General features: G+C 40.8%; 1 protein-coding gene across 1 annotated transcript; it reads right to left on the bottom strand.

The window, feature by feature from the left end:
* Positions 1-435: 435 nt before the first annotated feature.
* LOC108138932 (tyrosine-protein kinase Drl) lies at positions 436-19893 on the bottom strand. Its single transcript, XM_017261504.2, has 4 exons — positions 19425-19893; positions 2162-3518; positions 1543-1839; positions 436-1405 (listed from the first exon to the last, which is right to left on the bottom strand). Exons 1-4 carry the CDS (start codon positions 19537-19539, stop codon positions 1294-1296), a joined length of 1881 nt encoding a protein of 626 aa, XP_017116993.1. The 5' UTR covers positions 19540-19893; the 3' UTR covers positions 436-1293.
* Between the last annotated feature and the right edge of the window lie 638 nt (positions 19894-20531).

Below are 20531 nucleotides of genomic sequence, written 5' to 3' on the forward strand. Positions count from 1 at the left end.
ATTATTCCATTTTTAAAACCATTAAATAGTCTTTGCAATATGTGACAAACTCTATATAATGACTTAAAGTGTTATGAAACCAGTTCCAGGAAAATTACTTAAACACAAAGTGTCCATTTTCGAGGCATCCCTGTGGTCGTAGGTAGAGGAATCGCCTGCTCTGAAATAGGCAGTTGGCATTACATGCCTTTTGTGTCGCAAAGAGATTGGTTCGGTGGCGTTGGGTTTGGTTAGGTTCACCTGGGCTTGGGCCTGGTCCTGGCTTTGGGTGGCCAGAGGATGGTGGAGGTGGTATCCAAACAGCACATTGCTCTTAGAGTGCGTTGTTTTAGGCTAAGTGACGGGCGTGGCCGGGCTCAATGAGAATGCCTTACTTAGAGCGTTGCTCGTTCCATTTCCCCTTGCCCACTTGGAAAAAAAGGCACCATTTAGTTGTTTTGTTTTTAAATATTATGCACGGACGTTTATTGAAATCGTTTTTCTTTTGTGTCTTTGCCATAGAAAACCATAAAGAGTAACTTAACAACTAATGCAAACTGCTTAAGTATATTACACAAAAACTTACAACTCGAGACTGTATGGGGCAGTAACTTAGGGTTAAAGATTTCGGGTCGCGTGTGCACTAACATTAGATAAATATTTCGAGTTCTTACTAGCACTACGGTTCTTAGACATAAACACACAAGTGAATACATTTACATAGATATATGTTTCGGTATCGTATTGGTATCCCATTATAATGACAAACTTGCAACGCTCTCTTTCACAACTACGACTTATGTTTTTGTTTGGGGACCTATCCTAGCACTGGTTTTTTTGTGGGACTCTGATTTTAATGGATCTGCTTTAGCTATGATTACTATATCAATATTTGCTATTTCTTTTTATTTTACGCTGGAGTCTTCGAGATAACTTTTAACTGGGACTTAGCTCTTCTTATCGAGAGAACGGGTGTGTGTGTGTTTGTCTTAACAGGCGATTTCAGTAAGTGTGTGTATGTTTTATATATAATCCTTACTTTTGCATTGAAATGTCACATGTCCTTACTGGCTAAACATACAACTAGGAGTTATGTGGGGAGACATCATTGTCTCGCTCTCCTGCTATATAATTCTTACTTTCTCATAAGTCATTCATGTATGTACTTGTGGGGATCTGCTACTAACCCCAATATCTAGGCGCTACCATTTAATATGTCTTTGGGAACAGAGTGGACGACGTGGTCTGCTGGAAAATCTTGCGACGTCGCCTCTTGTTATATTTACAGGTCTTGGCATGTTTCAGCACCGCTGGTTAAACATATCTGGTAATCTGGGTGTGGAACTCCGATAGGCAGATCTGTAGCTGACTGAACGAGGGTCTCTCAGTTGGCATCGAGGCCCAGCAATAGGCCATAATGGTAAAGCTGTAAATGAGGAAGAGTTTATATTAACAATGGGAATTTTGTTTTAGGAAAATGTCTAAACAAAAAGAGGTTTAACTTGTCTACAATAGTAAGTGCCTTAAATTAAAACAAAATATAAGTATATAAAGGAAACTTACAGCTCATCGGGGCAGTTGAAGGGCTGAGCCAGTCGATAGCCGTCTTTGAGATAGTGCTCCATCTCGTAGGGATCGATTTCGGCGTAGGGGAGCTTTCCCAGCGTACACATTTCCCACATGAGGACGCCAAAGGACCAGACATCACTACCCTCGTTATAGTGCGACTTTTGCAAAGCCTCCAACGAAAGCCACTTGATGGGTCGGTACTCGCCATCGCCCAGAGAATTGTAGTCTCCCGGGAAGAGGTCACGACTTAGGGCACTATCCGTGAGTTTGACACGCAACTGATCATCAATCCTGTGGGAGAAAAATAAATAAATTACACATTAAATTTTAGGTTTTAACTTCACTGTTTCTCTTATACATTAAATCTTCAAAAACAATATGAAAGGCTGGGGTGAAGTTTTACTAATTAAGTTAAATGGGCAATAAACTTAACAAATCATTTAATTTTATATTTCCTATATTTGAAAACAAATCCCTATTGCTAATTAGCTTTCATTGCTTAAGCTAAAAAGGTAAACAACTTAAACAAAATCATTTAAACCATTTAGTTATTTTATTCGAAAACAAATACATGCTTATATTTCAATCAAGGACATTTCAGAGTGACACTTACACACAGTTCCTGGCCGCAATGTCCTTGTGGATGACGCCGTGGTTGTGCAGATGCTCCATGGCCATGGCCAGTTGGGAGCCCATGAGCACCGTCTGGATGGTGGTGACACTCCTGGCGTACGACGGGTCCTGCAGGAAACTCTTCAGATTCCTCACGCTTCCGGTGGCGGCATAGAGAACGAAGGGCGTGGCATAGTCCTCGATGGAGATGCCCAGCACGGAGAGGACATTCGGATGCGAGGCCTCGTAGAGCATCATGGACTCCTGGAGCAGGAGGTTCACTTGCAGCTGGCTGGCGTGCTGGGCCACGGTCTTGACCAGTACCTCCTGGCAGTCGTTGTAAGTGCCGCGATAGATCCGGCCAAAGTTTCCCTCCTGGACGAGACAGGAGAGCCGGACGCGGCACTTCTGGACTGTCAGCTCCTGGAGGCGGCGGTTGAACTCCTCAGGCTCATGCTCATATTCGCGAAAGGGCCGCGTCAGCGTGGCATAAGTGGGTGTGATGGTCGACGGGCAGACATATATCGAGTTGTGGGCCGTCGACGATATGGTGGGCAAACGCTGGAAACTGGACGTCTTGATCAGGTGCACCCCGTTCGAGGGATGACGCTTGGAGGGACCCTTGGCACAGTAGGCGATCAGGATGAGAGTGGAGACCAGCACCAGGGCCAGAATGCCGCCCACAATGAGGGTGACCAGGCCACTGGCCGGCGGCACCAGGTTCTCCCTAAGCATGGGATCAAAGTCTCGCTTGGATCCGCCAGAATTTCCCCTGCCCACATTCACCGGTGACTCTGTGACCATCGGCCGTTGCTTCTCCCTCTCACGCTCCCGCTCCGGCGACAGGTGTCCATTTGCCACCACATGCTCCTCGTTGCGATCCACATAGTGGATATCGCTGCCATGTCCTCCGCCTCCTCCGCCACCTCGTGCGGTTTGCATCAGGTCCACATCATCGTCGTCGTACTCCTCGTGTGCACTATCCTGCTCCTCCCGCAAACAGATCTTCTTGCGCTTGAAGATCAGGTTCGTGTTGTTGTTGGTCGCCCTGTCCAGGATCACCTCCACATTGATAGTGACCGTGACCTCGGCATTCCTCGTGCCCGAGCACTTGAGGGCAATGCCCCAGGTCTGCGGCTCCATGGGCACATCCCCGATCCGGGAGATGTTCAGCATGGGCCGGGGCAACACCTCCGTGTCCGAAGTGGCGATGTTGATGCTGTAGGGCAGTGGGTAGTCCACCAGCGACTGCCACGTGAAGGTCACGTCGCTGATGTTCGCCGGCACGGGTACGGCGAAGTTCAAGGCGTAGTCGTTAATGGCACCCTCTCGCACGTAGTACAGCTCAGCTGAGACTCCTGCAAATGGATAGCAAAAGGGTAAACGTATTTAGTACACTCGAAAAAACATTTTTATAATTCAATACAATTAGTAAACCTATAACACTTCCATATATAATGTTTAACTAGTTTTTAAAAATATAATGGATACTTAAAGATCATTTACTTACAAAACTTAAGCTTAAAATACATTCTCTTTGGATAGTTTCTTTTAATCTAAAGAGCGACTATTTTTTTTTTCAGTGCAATGCTTGTTGCACATCAAGAAAGCCCCCATGCCAATCCTAATCCTATCCAGCCGAGGCGAAATTAATGATATATTTGTGGGCCAAGTGAATTGAAGAAAAACTTTTTGCTCAGTCACTCGACCCGACTGCATAATCAATCACAAGGGATAACAGTTTTCTTCTGCTCGTCGGTGGGCGTGGAAAATTGATTTTCTCCGCACTGAATCGGAGTTCGGAAAATATCTGTCCAACGAGACACTTTAGTGACATATTGAAGGAGTTAAATGGCATGCTGTGCGCTCCTAAAGTGATGGTCGATTTTCCTTGCTCCTTTTTTATTGCAGACAATCAACAAATAAGTTTGGGGAATGATGGACGGACTTAAAGACACTGAACCTGCTGGGAAAACTTCGCTTTAGAGGAGAAAGTGATGCCCATTTAGGGCACCCACGTCACACCTGCTGGCACCTGTCCAGGGTTTTTTCCCCCGCTCTTTAGCCTTAACTGCAAATTGATCTGATAGTTTTGACAGTCCCCTTTGTTTGTAACCTGCAACTGTTACCTGTCCAACAATGCATTTTTAATTAAATTAGCCATGCGCTTTCCTATAAGGAAGGGGAATTCCTTTTCTTGTTGCATCTGCGAGGCGCCTCCATGGGATACACAATAAATCAATCAAATTATAAAAAACAGAACGCAGACCCTTTGCCAAGACACGCGACTCCCTCTTGATGGTGAAATGTAGGGGGGCGTGGTCGAGTGGGCAGGTTAAATGTTCATGCTTAATTAATGCTGATGTTGCTGTGCGTTGCATGTTGCTGCTGCAGCGTGTTTATTTTAGATTTTTATCGCAGTCGTCGGCTCCCGGCCGCAGTTACATTTCATACTTGTACATTTTATTTTAATTTATGCCACTTATTCCTCGGTCTATTCATGCCACCGGGAACCAGAGGAGCGCATAAAGCGGTCCGCATCATAAGCACATATATATATATACAAATATATATATATCGTACTAATTAGTGGGGCAAACCCCCAGACAAACCCCCTTCGCTTCTAGCACGCTTCGTTTGCACTTTGAAAATGTAATTAGTAAGCCCTGCGAGTCGGCAGAAAGGGATGAGGGAACTTCGAGGTCTAAGGGTAGATATAGATATGAGAAACTGTCGCATAATGAACCGAGCTAAGCCAGATAGAGGGCTTCTGATAACTGCACCACAGCGCAGCGGGGGTCAAAGGGTTAATGGGTCTGCGACATGTGAGGTGCACCTCATTAAACAGAAAAAGAAATGCATATGCAAACAAAAATAAATGAGGCGATTAGAGTCCCAAAGTCTGAATGCAGTTAAGCTCGGTTGCTTACTTTAAACACGAAAATGCTTTGCTTAAAAATTGTTAATTTTTATATGACTTTAAAACATGAGTTATAAAAATGTTACCATTAAATCAATCGTAAAATGACACAAAATGTGTTTGTAAAGATTTAATAATGTAAGCCTCATTTCATCAACTATTTAAGAGTACTTACTCCTCCAAAGGAAGTCGATTTTTTCGCATTTTTTGTTCAGTCACTCATTCTAGCTTTCAACTTTGAAAACAATTACAATTAAAATTCCTCAGATGTAAAACTTTTCAACCCCCCTCTCCCCAACTTCTAACACAATTATAGACAAGTAATAGCAATTTACTTTGAGCAACCCACCATCACCCACAACCCCTTAAAATCCCCTAGCGACGCGTTTTGCATTTCAACTTGGTCTGGTGCTAATTAGAGCTGATTGCCCAACAAATGAAGTCGATGCCGTGGATGTGGGGCTGTTCGAGTGCTGGGATGCCAGGTGCCTTGAAGGAAAATCGATTTGGCCAACATCAATCAGGGGGGCAAGGACGAGGGGGCGTCGCCCAAAAACTTCCACTGCAAGTGCCAGTGACACATAAATTCAACGCTCGGAGAAAAGTAAAAGTTGTTCAAGCTGTGCGAAAATAGTTACCCAAGTGCAGGAAATATGTCTGAAGGGGAGGAAAAGCAATTGCTTTTCTCGCTCGGTGTTGATAAAGGAAATAAAAAAAGGGGGAGAACAGTGTAGTTTAAGTACAGCAATTTCAACTGCAGAGACGGGAAAAGGATGAATGCAATTCAGCTTACAATTTTCGCTTAAACTTTAGTATCCAACTAAAGAATTTTTCTAGTTTTGGATCAATCTTTTGTTTTTATATTCATCTTTAATTCAGCTAAAGACTACCCAACAATTTTTCTATATTTATTTTAAGTTTCAGCGCCTATAACTCTTTAAGATCCCCATTTCGCAGGGCAAACGAGAGCGATTTGAATTCATGGCACGACATCTATTTAATTTCAATTACAACCCTAAAAATGCCATAGCAATCGCATCAACCAAAAAGGGGAAAACTCTTTCACACACACACACATGAGTGTGTGGAACTAGAACCAAAAAAAAAGAAATGGCCATTTTTTGCGCTACCAACTGAATATTTTGCCCGTTCCAAGCTTCCTTTTCCTTTCAGCAAACCCGTCCAGATCCTAATTTATGCAAACCCAAGGCAGACATGAACGAGATTTCCAAACGGACCAGACTGCAGCCCAGACCAGATCATAGTGGGTAGTTTGGATATCATTTTATGCTTTCTTAACATATTTTTTGTCGTTGTTGGTTGTTCGCCCACATTGCGTCATTTTGCCGGATTCCGGGTGGGGGAATTTCGCAGGCCATAAATCCGAAATTGTCTTTTGACACATGAATATGTTGTGCATTAAAGCCAGACAGACAGAAGGACCCGAAAGCGAAGCGAGAACCCCAGACGAAGACACCCCCATCGAAAGTCAGACGACATTTTTATTACAATCTGGGGACTGCGATGGGATGGTTATCTACTGGATGGGAGGCCCGCGGCCGATGATGACATTCGGTTGGGCATTGGCCTAGAAGCTGATGCTGATTTAGGGTCATTACCGCCGGGTTTTTCGGGGGAAAGCCTTGTGTCGACATCTAATGGGCTCAGCCCTTTCAATTCGCATCTGCATACGAGGCCGGAGAGAGAGCCGGAAATTTATCTAAGCCAGCGGCAAGCACATCATAACCCAAACGTATTCAATTTACTGGCCTCCTTTGAAACGGAGAATACTATTGAGCCTGGGAGCCTATGCCTATCATGCAACTTGCAATTCACAAAATTATATGTTAGTCCGCGAGGCTGATTAAATCGGAGGCTGAGTTGAGTGCCGAGTTGAGAATCCAAGACTCAAGCATACTATTAAAGGTCAAGAGAAGTTGGGAATGGGGGTACACACAGAAAAATGTATACCAAAATTAATAATCAACCATGGAGATTCAATAACATAACTATTCTGTTTAAATATCAATCGCTTAACTTTTTTTTACATAATCATAATTCAAAAGTTGTCAAACTTAGAATAAATATATGTAAAATAATGAATGAAAATGTTTTAATTTTTATTGCATTTTGATATATTCATTACGTACATACTGGAGAATATCGTATATTTAAAATTATAAAAAAATAATCAGCAGGTTGCTGATTACAAAAATTAAAATCAGTAAATACCATAAACGACGATGTCTTTAACCTTTTTTCCTGTTTTATAAATATAATTTTGATATAAACAAACAAGTTTCTTGCCCCACTTTTCTGCCACTGTACAATTGGCCAAGGAAAGGTAGTTCTTTATGCCCAAATGGTCATGATTCGTGCTCGACTGCGTTGGCCCGACATTTGGCCAAGTCTTGTCTGGCCAAACAACTTTACTTCACTCGACTGCGATCCACAGAGCGTCAGAGTGTAAGACAAACAAGCCGAAGGACATGTGAAGTGACTGCGACTGACAGTGGGCCCCCCTTCTGATGCCCCCGCCCGTCGGCCAACTACTCTGTGGCAACTTCATCCAACGTCCAGTAGCTGCCAAGTATTTCTATTTGTATTTCATCGCCCCGCTCGAGCAGCTGCAATTTATTTGCCTTGGTCTTTGGTCTTTGGACTTGAGGTTTGGTTCTGTTCTGTTCTGTTCTGGACCGCGATGCTGTAGCTCTTCTTATAGTTATGGCCTGACTGTCTGCCTGCAGCACATCCAGATCTTCAATCGTGTGTTCTTCCTTACATTATCACCTCGACGAAGCCTGGCAAATGGATGGTCTCCTCTGGTCAAGACCATAAATACCGCGCAGGAAGGCGGTCGGTGGTGCATAAATTATGTTGCCAACTCTTTGGGTGGATTTCTATGACAAAGGCCATAAAAGAAACGCATTACATTTATGACGTTTGCCGGCCTTGGCCATCGGCAATGGGAAGCTTCGTTAGTTTATTCCCGTTCTTCAATTAAAAATGTAAATTCCCCATCGTAACTAGCTATGAAAGGATAGTTATATTGCCACAACCTAGGGTATTTACAAGGCTCGAAACCATGTTTTGAATTCTATTCACGGTAAAAGTTAATTAGTTTTTAAGCCTAAAAATCATTAAAGAAAGGTCTAGCATTCGTAACTATTAAATTTAATAGTTTAAAATACTTAAAAACTTTAATAGCTGTTTAAAATACTTTATTACATTTTTTAAAGCTAGAAAAGAAAACGTTTTGAACTAATACTTTAGAATAACATTTATAATAAATCCAAAGGTACCCTAACCATTGCGTTATGTATTTTTTAATATTTTTTTCCTTGCTCGCAATTATTTGGTTACAACTCCCTAACAAGTTATTTTACTTAAGGACCCCCATGTTGCCGTTTCTAAGGCACGCTCAAAAGGACCTTTCCTGACTGAAACCCATTCGGGCCAAGGCAATTAAACAGCTTAATTATTCCACCACTAATCGGTAATTAATCTAAAGCCCGAGCTACTTGGCTGATAGCCAGCAGTAAGTCCTTTGGTAAGCACTTGGGCAGGTGCGCAGTGGAACCGCAAATGTTAAGTTGATACATGCCTGAAAATCCCACACCATTCCACCAACATTGAGGGCGTGATAGGGAGTGAAGTGAACTGAACTGAAGTGAAGTCTTATTGACTCATAAAAAATCAAAAGAAGCATTAACAGGCGAGCTCTTAAATTTAATGTGATTATCTGGAGAAGTTAATGTGATTATTATCCGAGCGATAGCAACCGACACCTGGCAAGGACAACGGGCCATCGAGGTGGATGTGGCAACACCCATCCATGTACATCCATCAGTAGTCCTGCCTCCGGGCTCCACCCTCGACTGGGACTACTGCCACAGTGTTGGCCATTATCTTGCCACTGGTGTCGAGTTTTCTTTCAATTTCTCAGGTCATACACAGTGAGAAATATACTGTATAAGTCTATAATTGGGTTTAAGCTTTAATCGAAAGCCGAAACCGAGGAATAAATATACTATATTATCACATTTTAACCACCCTAAAGTCATTTGTGTCTTTTTTCCTTTCCATATATTTTTCATTGAAATATAACCTGACTTTTCTCAGTGTTTATTGCTAGCTTTTTGCCCGAGCTGCATTGCGTGACGTAATGAAATTTTTATCACCTCTGGCTGAGGGATCTCCGAATCCGTCTGTATATCGGTGTCTAGGCGCTGTCATAAAATTTATGGTAAGTCATAAAGCGAGGGCGCTGGGTTAGAATTGTCCATGGGTTTGGTTTTTGGGGATCGGGGGCTTGGGGGCTATTTTCGGGAGGCAGGTGGCCACCACTTCCACCTGGCTGGAAGATGGAGCCCAAAGTTCTGGCCTGCGGTTTACGGCCGGGTCTGCTCGGGTCAGCTCCTAATGTGCGTTGTGGATTTGGATCTGCATGCAGCCTCCATGGGTGGGCCACCAGTCAAAAGACAAAGTACATCGAGTGTGTGTGTGTGTGTGTTAGGTAAACAGCAACTTCCTGTGCTGAAATTTCATGAGGGCACTCTTCGGGGTTGGGTCCAAAAATGTATGAACAATTTTTGACAAGAGGCAGAGGCAGTGGAGGATGGCAGTCGAGGATGGCAGTCGAGGATGGCAGTCGGGTTTTGGCCAACGGCGGAGCCTCTCCTCGGGGCATCGTTGTGGGCCCAGAAACAACAACAACAACAAGAGACCGGGGAAGGGAAGCGAAACGCACATATTTTTCAATAGCACCCCAGGGATGCGGTAATTTATGACTCTGACCGAGTGAGCAGCAGCTCCATAGTCCTTAGTCCCCTGGAATCGTACTATTGACTTTTTTCCTCGACCGACCAGCTGCCGGCAGCCAAGGCAACAAAATACAAAATACAAAATACAAAACGCAAAGTACAAAACACAAAAAACAAAGAGCAGGAAGAGCAGATTAGCATTGTTGCATTGGCGTAGGCGTTACTGCTGCCACTGAAGTGGACATTGTCACCCGGTCTTTCCAAAAGCCCGGCGAAAAAATGTGGCTGGTGTACACTGTACAGCAAACCCCCCCAAAAGTTTTCAGCTTTTGTTCGTTTCGAGTGTTTTTTGGGTCAGGCAAATATATGTACATACCTACATACTCATATATATTTGGGGTTTTTGTTTTCATTCGCCGTTGAAAAGTGGTTAAGGCTTTATCATCTTGTAAACGTGACGATGCAGAGGAGATCCAGAGAAAAATTCAACAGAATATCCCCCCGAAAAAAAAGAAGTGTAAACTTTACCACACACGAAGCACAAGCTTCTGTACGCTTTTTCCCACCACTTTCCATTATTCTCTTTGGCGTTTTGTTTTACTCATCAAGTCCAGTGGATAAGGGGAATACAGAAAAAATAAAAAAAAAACACTGTTAAGATCTGTATAATTAACACAGCTTAGCGGTGAGATAATTGTGTGTGTGGGAGGTTTTTAAGTAATTTACAGGATGTAAATAAATGTTTATTTAAGTGGTTAAATGGTAAGCATTTAAATGATGTACCATAAAAACAGGACCGTGCATAATGTAAACAATAACAAGGTGTTTAAGTACTTAATTGGCTGAACAATCAAACTTGTTAAATACTTAACACTCTTTATATTGGTAAAGATAAATTTACACCTTTTTTCTGTATATATTTTAAATTAAATATTCTTTATTCACACTTTTAGTGTAAGCATATCAAACTCATTCATAAAACTTCAAGCTATTTTTACGCTCACTTAATAGATTTCCATTTGAATACATTCATTCACTTATTTATTCATTGTTGGCCACCCTAAGCTTATCCCACATTTAAATATGTTAATGATAATGTTGCCAATGCCCACTCACCCTCGAACTACTACAATTTTCACGCCCCAAACCGAAGAAAATGCCACAACAACAAAACAAAATTGGGAGTATACATAAATACTTATACACATACACATATATAATAAACGAAGAGGGGAACAGACATGATAATAACCGCGACTAATTCACGGAAGAACGCAGAGCGAATCGCATTTGCCGTGGAACGAATTGGCCAAATGCCCCTTACAATTCCCTCAATGCCCCCATTTTATTGCCCTCTGAGTAAATGAAATTTATAAATATTCTGTATCATCGCTTAATTAAACTTAAAATAAACCGCAAAATAATCAGGATTCCCTGCCATGTGGAGTTTCCATCGGGCGTGACATGAAAATTACCAAAGCAGATGAAAAACGTACTCTTCACTGTCGTCAGATTGCAGACATAAATTATATAGGGGGATATTATGGCTGCTGGTCAAATAATTCGAGGAAGGGATAAACATTATGTTGGCGTCATTTCGATTAACGCGAAATTATTGGGCTAACGATTGGCACATGTCCGAGGGTGTTGAGATCCATCAGACAGACTGACAGGGCGGATCCGAAATATAAAAGCGGAAATTGGGTCAATCGGGCGAATTGGAATTTTGAAATTTCGTCGAGAGTGTTTTATATGATTTATGGGCTCGAGTTTGTGCTCACGCTCTTGAACGAAAGTTTGCTTTTTATGATGCCAAAGAAATAGTTTTGAAGCTGCTTTGAAAACTTTTATAAAACGTGCTTAACTTTGCATATAAAATAGTTTTATTCATGGTCCTGTTTTTTTAAATTAAACATTAAAAAAGGCATTCAAATTTAGGTGAAGTTAAAGGCATTTGGATTTATGAAAATAAATAAATATATTTTATATATTTAATAATTTTAATAATTTTTTTCACATCATCGATTTGCAATAATCATAAGGTTCTGGCCTTATTTTTATTATTGTATTTATTTAGTCTTTGTTGGGAATAGCATTAAATGGTCATGTTTTCTCTTCCTTTTAGGCTAAACTCAGAAGGAAACATAAAATACTATCTCTCCCCTCACAGTTGTTTGTCCAATCCTTGGATTATCCCCCCTAAGAAACTCATTACGAGCTCCCACATGCATATCGCTTTTTTCGGCACTTAAGTGCTCCAGAAAATGGTTAATTGCCATCCATGTTATCGGGACACACACACGCACACACACACTCAACCAGATGTGTTTTCATAGAGGGAAAGTCCCCCACTTTTGCTATCTTTTCCCAGTGCGTGGGAAGCTGGAGCTACTGCATCCGAGGAAGCTTGTGCGGGCGTGTGAAATTTTCCAATAAGCTGCATTTGTTAAATATGTGCTTACGGATTTTTGTGCTCGCAGCAGATAATTGTGCGGAAAGTAATTAGCATTTCGTTAATGTATTCCCCCTGACAGACCCCACCCACAACATAATATGCTTCATTTAGGGAACTTTAGTGCTGAATTGTGCCGCGGCGTCTCGTTGGACATCGATTGGCCGTGCCTTCTCCCCTTTCTTTATTCATCAGGACCATCAGATTCGATTCCCACAATCAATTCGAATATCGTATGGATGCCACACACGCGCCGTCATTTTTCCCTCTTCCTGTCGGTGTCCTGCATGAAAAGGAGTAGCGCAAAAGGAACAATGGCGGGGCAATGAAAAAATTAAATACAAAATAATAAAAAATAATTTACGGGCTCATTACGAGAGTCATATCAAGAGGATATTTTTCGGGGTGGCGGGCAACGAGGGGAGGAAAGCAAAGGCGCCCGCCGGAATTCGACGGCAATAAAAATATGAAAAGTATAACAGTGGTACCAGAAATGTGGAAAAAATATAAGGGAGAAATAATAATAAATAAGGTTTAGGTTGGACATGAACAAGTATAAATAGCTAATAATACAATAATTGGTTTTAAATTAAATAGATTTCCGAAATACATGGAATAATTTATATATTTTTACTAAAACTGTTGATATTTTCTTAATAAAAATTCGATTTCAAACCAACTTTGATAAAACACAATTGAAATCTAATTTTAATTTAATGAACAAATTTGTAAATAATTAAAAGTTAGGAAAATGGTTTTTTATGCAAGCTGATGTCTACTTATAACTTTATTAATTATGTAGTTTTATTTTCTATTATTAGGGTACACACCAGTGTGTCAGTGTCATCATTGGGAATGTCAGCCTGCAGTTTGCCTGCAGGCAAGGGCTTCTGGCACGACCTGGTCCACATCCACCTCCACCTCCATCGTCACCGCCAGCCCTGTTGCCACCCCTGCTGCCACCAGCGGTTGCAAATAAAGCACTCAACGCGGGTCGCTGGCAGGGATGAAAGGAGGTCCCTGCCTGGCCTGCTATGCTCTGCTCCAGGGGTGGCTGTCTCTGTCTGAGACCCTGATTCGGGAGTGGTCGTGGCAGTGGATGTGGATGTGGAAGCCACGGCGTGCTCAAGTGCCGGGCCCGCCTGCCATTCATTCAATGCCCAGCGTTTTGCCAGCAATCCTGGCTGGCAGGAGCATTTCGCTTCCGGGCCAAAGTCCTCCGCCCGTTTGTTTGCATACGCAGCGTTGGCAGGACGAGGGTCAGGGACATGAAAATTTGAGGGGTGGATGTGGATGTGGATGTTGCTGTTTGCACGACGCATTTCTGGTCCATTAAGTAGCGACGTCGTCCTGCTGCAAAGGTAGTCAATGCTCCTCCCCCTTCATTTCATCATATTGTGTGCGACTTTTCTCACTTTGGGGGAAAAGAGGGTGGGGGGTTAGATATACATAGGTATCCACTAGATACAATTGCTTTTTGGCCAGCACGCGTCGCCCTGCATTTGCCTTTGTTTATTTAGACATTTTATTTGCAGCTTAGGCGATGCATTTGCAGGGCAACCCTCTGTGCTAATCACCCATCATGATTGTGGGAAAGTGATTTTGCCAGGAGCCAAGGCTTAATTACCCCCAGGCGCTTTTTGTTTTTTTTTTCGACTCTGAGGTTATTTGATTAGCTTTTCGTGCGAGGGTAAGATGATTTGAGCATTTTCCCAAGGATTAACATAAATACGAGAGAGGCTTTTCTTTTGATTTAATCCCCACACGCAATCGGAGTTGGTTTTTGTGAAAATTCATGAATTATTTCCAAAGCCCACATGTGTTTGCCATCGAAGCAAACCATTAAATCCGCCGCATAATGGACGCAACAATTTGTCTAGGCAGATAATTGCCGGGGGGCGGGGGGTGGCGGAAAAAAAAAACAGAAATCATAAAAACCAAATGATGAAGTCCAACCGAAAAAAAAATGGGGGAAAAGCTCAAGTCGACTGGAAGTTGTGCAACTCATTCTGGCTTTTTTTCGGGGGTGTGGGAAATGGGCGGCAACGGAAAACTCTCCCATTTCGTGTCTGACCACCACCAATCATGCAAAAATCCAAAAAAAAAAAATGAAATAAAAGAAAATGCACCCGAATACAGAAACCCAGCAAGAAGTCCAAAAGAACATAAACAATTGAAACTGATTAAATTAATTTGATAACAAGTCCGGACCAACTGACAGACCGAGCATTGAAGCACTTTAGATATGACTGAGGAAACTCAATTTTTCTCTGAGGGGGTGAAAATAGAGCTGATATGTGGAGCACTTTAGGGAATTCTTGGCTAAATTGGAATGTGAAATATGATTTTAATTTAAATAAATTTAGTTTAATTGAAAGCCGGATAAATGGACTGGCCCAAAGCAATTACAGATAGTTTAATTTAGTGTGGTTTTTGTTGGCCTTTTTTTGGTGGGAGTTGATTGCTATAAATTATAGAGATTGACATGGAAGTAGGCACTTGGTTTATTTTAAATTATTATTCGTTTTAAAGGGATAACTATATCAAATTTAATATTTTAGTGATTTAACGGTTTTATATTAATAAATATAAAAAATAATAGTAACCCGATTTAATAAAAATAAAGGCCAATTATTGGAGCCCCCAATTAAACATAAATAGTTTTCACAGAGTTAAGAAACTTTTCTAAGCTCTGGACATTTATATTTCCAGCCTTATGTAAGTTTAATTTCCGCTCAAATATTAATTATTTAAGAAACTTTCACAACTTTTCAGCTGGGCAAACTATGCAGGTGTGAAAGCGTGATGAATAACAAGTTGTATTTGATAACTTGTTATTGTTGTCAACCACAATAGCTCCTGAACAATAATTAAACAAACATCAACATCCGCAAATCATTTAGTTATTTAATTAAGCTCAAGTGATACGTAGGCGTGGTAACCGAACCATAACCGATTTTTTGTTAATGTTGCATAACACTATTTATGGAACACACGGGGTTGAAGTGAAAGCCAATAAAGCGACAATGACTTGCCAATGGTACGAGGGGATGAGATCAAAATGCATTCAGAAAAATAATACAGTATAATAAATTAGGTATTGTAAACTGGCTAATATATTCAATATATAAATTATAAGGAAATATATATTTTTTTTATCATTAAAAAATATCATAACTATTTCTTTTAAAAACATGTTGAAGGAAATAAATTTAAAAAAAATTCGATTATATTAAATCGATTTTAAATATATATATTTTTTCTCTATATACCCAAATTTTAAGTTGGAATCTCTCAGCGTAATTCTAGTGACACGTGAGTAGCATTCCCAGCTGGATTTTGAGTGGCAACAGATATTTTTGGCCAGCTAGCGAATAGTTGCACATGCTGTTACCACAGAAGTTGCTGTTGCTTTTGCTATGCTGCACCAATGGATGTTGCTGTTGCTGTTGCTGCTGCTGAAATGCATGTTGCTATTGCCTCTGCGTCATCGTCCTTGTCACTGCAACAGCATCGACTTTGCAGCCATCCATCCATGTTGTTCATTTGCCAATTACGCGTTTAACTCTGCATGAAGCCAGACATAACAACCTGGCAACTGGATGGATCGCTACACGCTGAGAATGTATCTCAAAAATTCGCCAGATTTGCAAACATTGGTGAATAACAAAAATATGTAGCTAGCACATTAAAGAGAACATTGTGTAGTAGAAAGATCTCAAATCTGGCAGTCTTGTTCATAGATTATATTTTAGTTCTCTTTTTTTAAACAATTGTAATTTTTCTACGTGTAGACAGGAGACAGGTGGCATGGGGTAACCGCTTGTTTATGTTGTCGTGGCAAGTTGGCAACACATGCCGCACGCTCGGGCAAATCTAATGCCTTCGATTCCAACTGCAGCCAGCATTAATTATTACGAGGGTGAAATATTTTTGGCCACGCACACAAGAGATTTCGCTTAAGTTCTGAGCCCCGGGATGCTGATGATTCTGATGATGCTGATGGTGCTGCTGCTGCGCCCTAATTGAGTTCACATTACTTGCCGAAAATATGTTTTGTAATACGGCCAAATGTTCTTGCTTTTATTAGCCAAACGTGAGTTGGCAACAATTTCCATTGTGCGCCGGAAAATCATGTTCACTTGGAGATGATGAATCTTTGGCCCGCGCCAGTTGAAAGTGTCAAACCATTTAGAGAGATGGGGTTGAGATTAGCAAGTGTTGATGGACAGACCCGAAACGTGACTGGCAAAGTCCATGGGTAACGTGGATCTAAGGATCTGCTCAGACAGCTGGCAGGAATTCAAAGTTGGGCAAAGTTGCGATATAGCCTCGCCTCATTGGGTTGAGTGTGAAGGAAAATCTTTTGGGGATGTCATTTGTAAAATTTGCAGGCGATGAGAATATGATTTTAATTGGTTTTTGTTTCTTTATATCCCATATGCTACAATCTCAAATAAATTCTAGTTACGTGATACTTATTTATGATGTACTAAACATTGAAGACATTAAATGGTAACAGCAAATGTTCGTTAACTACAGGTGTGTGTGTCTTAAGCTCTTAAATAGTAATAAAAAGTTATAAATAAATACTAAAATCTTAATGTTTTTGAGATAAGTAAAATAAGTATCTGGATACCTCCTAAAACAAACTCATTTTGTGTATTAGTTTATCACTTTTTGGTACCAAAAGTTATTGCCTTGCAACTCTAACAAACTTTTGCTCCTTTAATTATCTAATGGTGTCCCCAACTTTTGCTAGAAATAATTTTCACCCACACCTAACAGGCAAGTCTTTCAACCAAACTCTTTTGGTCACTCATTGCAACCGCAAAATCCATCAACTGAACCGACTTTTACATATCCGCTCATTTCGCTAACGAGCTGAGCCACAGAACCACCGAACCACCGAACCAAGAAGAACCCCCACTTCCCCGATTTGATCCACACCTGACATGGTTTACATAGAGCACAGCAATTTGGGGCGCACTTCTGGGCGGGAAAAAATGTGGGTGAGGATGGGTGAGGATGGGTTTGGTGGGTTGGTAAAGTGTAGTTAGTATATGGCATGGGATGGGATGTTAACCTAACGAACAGTGAATGCCATGCCACCGCTGCAAGTGCATAAAAAACACTCTTCTTCGGGCGATTCTCCTTCACTTTGCCGCTGCCGGGTTGACAATTTAATTGATGTGCACTCACACAAAGGCTTGTGGAGCGACCGCTAAAAAAATAAAATAAAAAAACCAGTAAAAATAAAAATAAGAGTGACACCTAGCTGGGCGTTGCGAACACATAGTGGCGGAGGATCGAAAAGTAGGTCAGGCATGCAACCCGCTGTCAGCGTTGAATAATTGGAGAGGGTGTATCGTCACCCGAAAAAAAGAAACCCATCCAAACCCGAAATGAATGCAATCGGTGGAGCCACCGCTTAATGGGTTTTAATTCTGATTTCGTTTGACACACGGCTGACACAACTAATAAATTTCCCGGGGGCCATGTCAAGTGGAAGGGTGGCCATCCCACCACCACCACCACCACCACCACCCACTTGCTGTTTCACCTCTGATTGATTGTCCGCTGGCGCTCCTAACTGATGATAAGGTTGGTAGCCAAGAAGCCAGCACCCATAACTCCAATCAAACATGAATTACGACGAGTGGCAAACGATGATAGTCGGCTAGATAAGCGCCTGATTAGCCCTGCACTTTGGAGCAAATATTTACCCAGTTATCCACAAGTGACGCGATGCAATCTGTGGACCTACTCCACAACAACTCCCGTCGACCATCAATCAACCGGCCTGTTTGCACACTCACACTCGCACTCGCACACACGCGAGTGTTGTAAATTTTACAACATAATTTTTGATAATTTTTCCCTATCTCCGACTAACAATCCCAAACCCAAACCTAAACTCAGCCATCTCCTCGTTCTAACCATGTATAAACAAACACTTTGCATGTGTTTTATGATTCCACATGGATTTGTCCCCAATCGGCCACCCTTTTCTCAGGCTACAGGCTACTGATTTATTTTTTATATTCACTGGGTTGTAAATTCTTTGTCTGGGCCTGTGACACATTGTAAAACCATTTTCCTCACTTTTATTAGCTTGGCAATCTTTTCGACAGGATTTTCTGTGTGTGCTTTTTGGGGTCGAAATGGCTTAGGTTGAACAACATACAGTAGGAAAAGATGGATAGAAATAAAATGGGAAGTAGATTAAAGGTCGGAAGGTATCTTAAAGCCGATTAAGCCACTCAATTGGAAACCTGATTATTAAGGTTTAATTGATGAAAATTAAACGTCAGATATTTTGTTATTTTTTTGGGATTAAGATTAAATTTGATTAGGTTAAAAGAAAAATACAGTCTTGTCATTTTCTGTATTATTATTATTAATGCTTTTTATTTATAAAGAATTCATTACTTAATAAATATATTTTATGTAAAGGTTCATACAGATGCATAATGTTTATTAATAAGATTTGAATGAATGATCTGATCATAATTTAAGCTAGTTAATTTTTAATATATAATAATTGTCCCTAGGAAATACTTTAAAAACCATCAAAAAAATCTTAATAATTACAAACAAATTTGTATTCTCTTAGGACTCGTTTATTAAAAGATAAATTAATATTCAAATATTCTAAATTTTTAAATAACAGACATGCAAATCAACTGTCCAATTTAACAAACAAAAATCAACAGAAATGGTACCAATCTTCCAAGAGAAAACAAAACATATAATACCACACATTAAATCAATTTAGCTTTCTTATTTATCAAGATAAGTCTAACAATAAATTTGAATAGAGGAAAACTGCTTAGACAAATACAAATATCCGAAAATACGAATAAACTGGCCAATTTGACAAAAGAAAATACAACTTTGTGGCTCTAAGCCAGAAAGCAATTAAAAGCATAAACTATTTACAGAAAATGAGAAAATAATCCATTCAAATCTCACTTCATTTGCCCAGAGCCAAACGGAAAAGCTTGGCTTGGCATAAATCAAATTGTGACTCAAAATTGAACGCATTGCACACAAAAGTGGCAAATAATTGGTCACTTAATTGAAAAACCATATTGCGATTTAAGTTTTAGATAGACAGACAACTCACCGATTAAACGCAACACCTCGTGCAGATTTAAGAAGATATTTAGATGGGAATGACTGCTGGCGACCAGGGTCAAAAGTAATCCGATTGTCAGGAAATTGCTCCGGCTATTGGCCATCTTGAGATTATAATATTATATTTTACCGACTTAATCGCTTTAAGGTTTAAACAGTTCTCCGGTTTTTTATTTTATTTTTTCTTTTTGGCACTGGCAAAGAATTTAATTTGCAAAGCGCTTGCTGTTCACTTTTCTCGCTGCGTTTGAATTTTTGTTTTGCGTGGCGCGTAGATTTTAATCGCGCTGATTATTACTGGAATTATTTATCAGAGCATTTGGCACTTTGCCTTTTGGCTGGGAAACTCAGGCGCACATATTTCCCAATCGGCTGTCTCTGCACCCGTTTTTCCTCGCTTTTCCTCGATTCCCGTTTGTTGCGAACACCGTGACGATTTTTCACGTCCGAACGGCGAAACCGTGAATTTGAAATTGAACGGAAAAACAACAAACAGATTGCCACGAAGCAAATGCGTTCCAAACGAATCCGGTGGATCGTGGATGGTGGACTAAGTGGACTGAGTGGACTATGTGGACTTCCTGGACCGGATCGAACATGTTGCAGCAAGGGTGGACCATGTGCATGTGCTGCAGAATCCACTCACCAGCTGATTGGATTCCGATGGGTATAACAGTTCGGCTTGGCAACTCCCATTGGTTGCAGTTCGATGGTCGACGTTGGATGTCGCCTGCTGGCGGTTGCATGTCAATGGCAACCTCACCGAACTTAAGCCAACCAAAAAGGATCCAAAAGTCTAATCAGTAAAAATTAGAAAAAAAATATTAGAAAATATGTTTTTTAAAAGTTACTTTTTTAATATTCCTATAGATTAATTATTCAGAGTGGCCGAAAAAGTAGCATTTTAAATGTCTACATATAATAAACCACAAATAAACCGCAATGTTGAAGCTACTCAATAAAAATTAATTTTTGAAATTTTTTTTATTTAAATAGCCATTTTAAAACACCTTTTATTCTTAAGACAGCCTTTACTTTGAAAATTTAGCGCTTTCGTAGGGAACGAGTTTTATAAGGAGTAAAAACAATCGAAACT

The sequence above is a fragment of the Drosophila elegans genome, unplaced genomic scaffold, assembly GCF_018152505.1.
Source record: "Drosophila elegans isolate 14027-0461.03 unplaced genomic scaffold, ASM1815250v1 contig_814, whole genome shotgun sequence".
In the NCBI taxonomy this organism is placed as follows: Eukaryota; Metazoa; Arthropoda; class Insecta; order Diptera; family Drosophilidae; genus Drosophila; species Drosophila elegans.

Coding starts and splice junctions, on each gene's coding strand:
- LOC108138932 (XM_017261504.2), bottom strand. CDS start 19,539: ATGGCCAATAGCCGGAGCAATTTCCTGACAATCGGATTACTTTTGACC. Junction 1,840..2,161: donor ATTGCGGCCAGGAACTGTGT/GTAAGTGTCACT, acceptor TTTCTCCCACAG/GATTGATGATCAGTTGCGTG. Junction 1,406..1,542: donor TTCAACTGCCCCGATGAGCT/GTAAGTTTCCTT, acceptor CCTCATTTACAG/CTTTACCATTATGGCCTATT.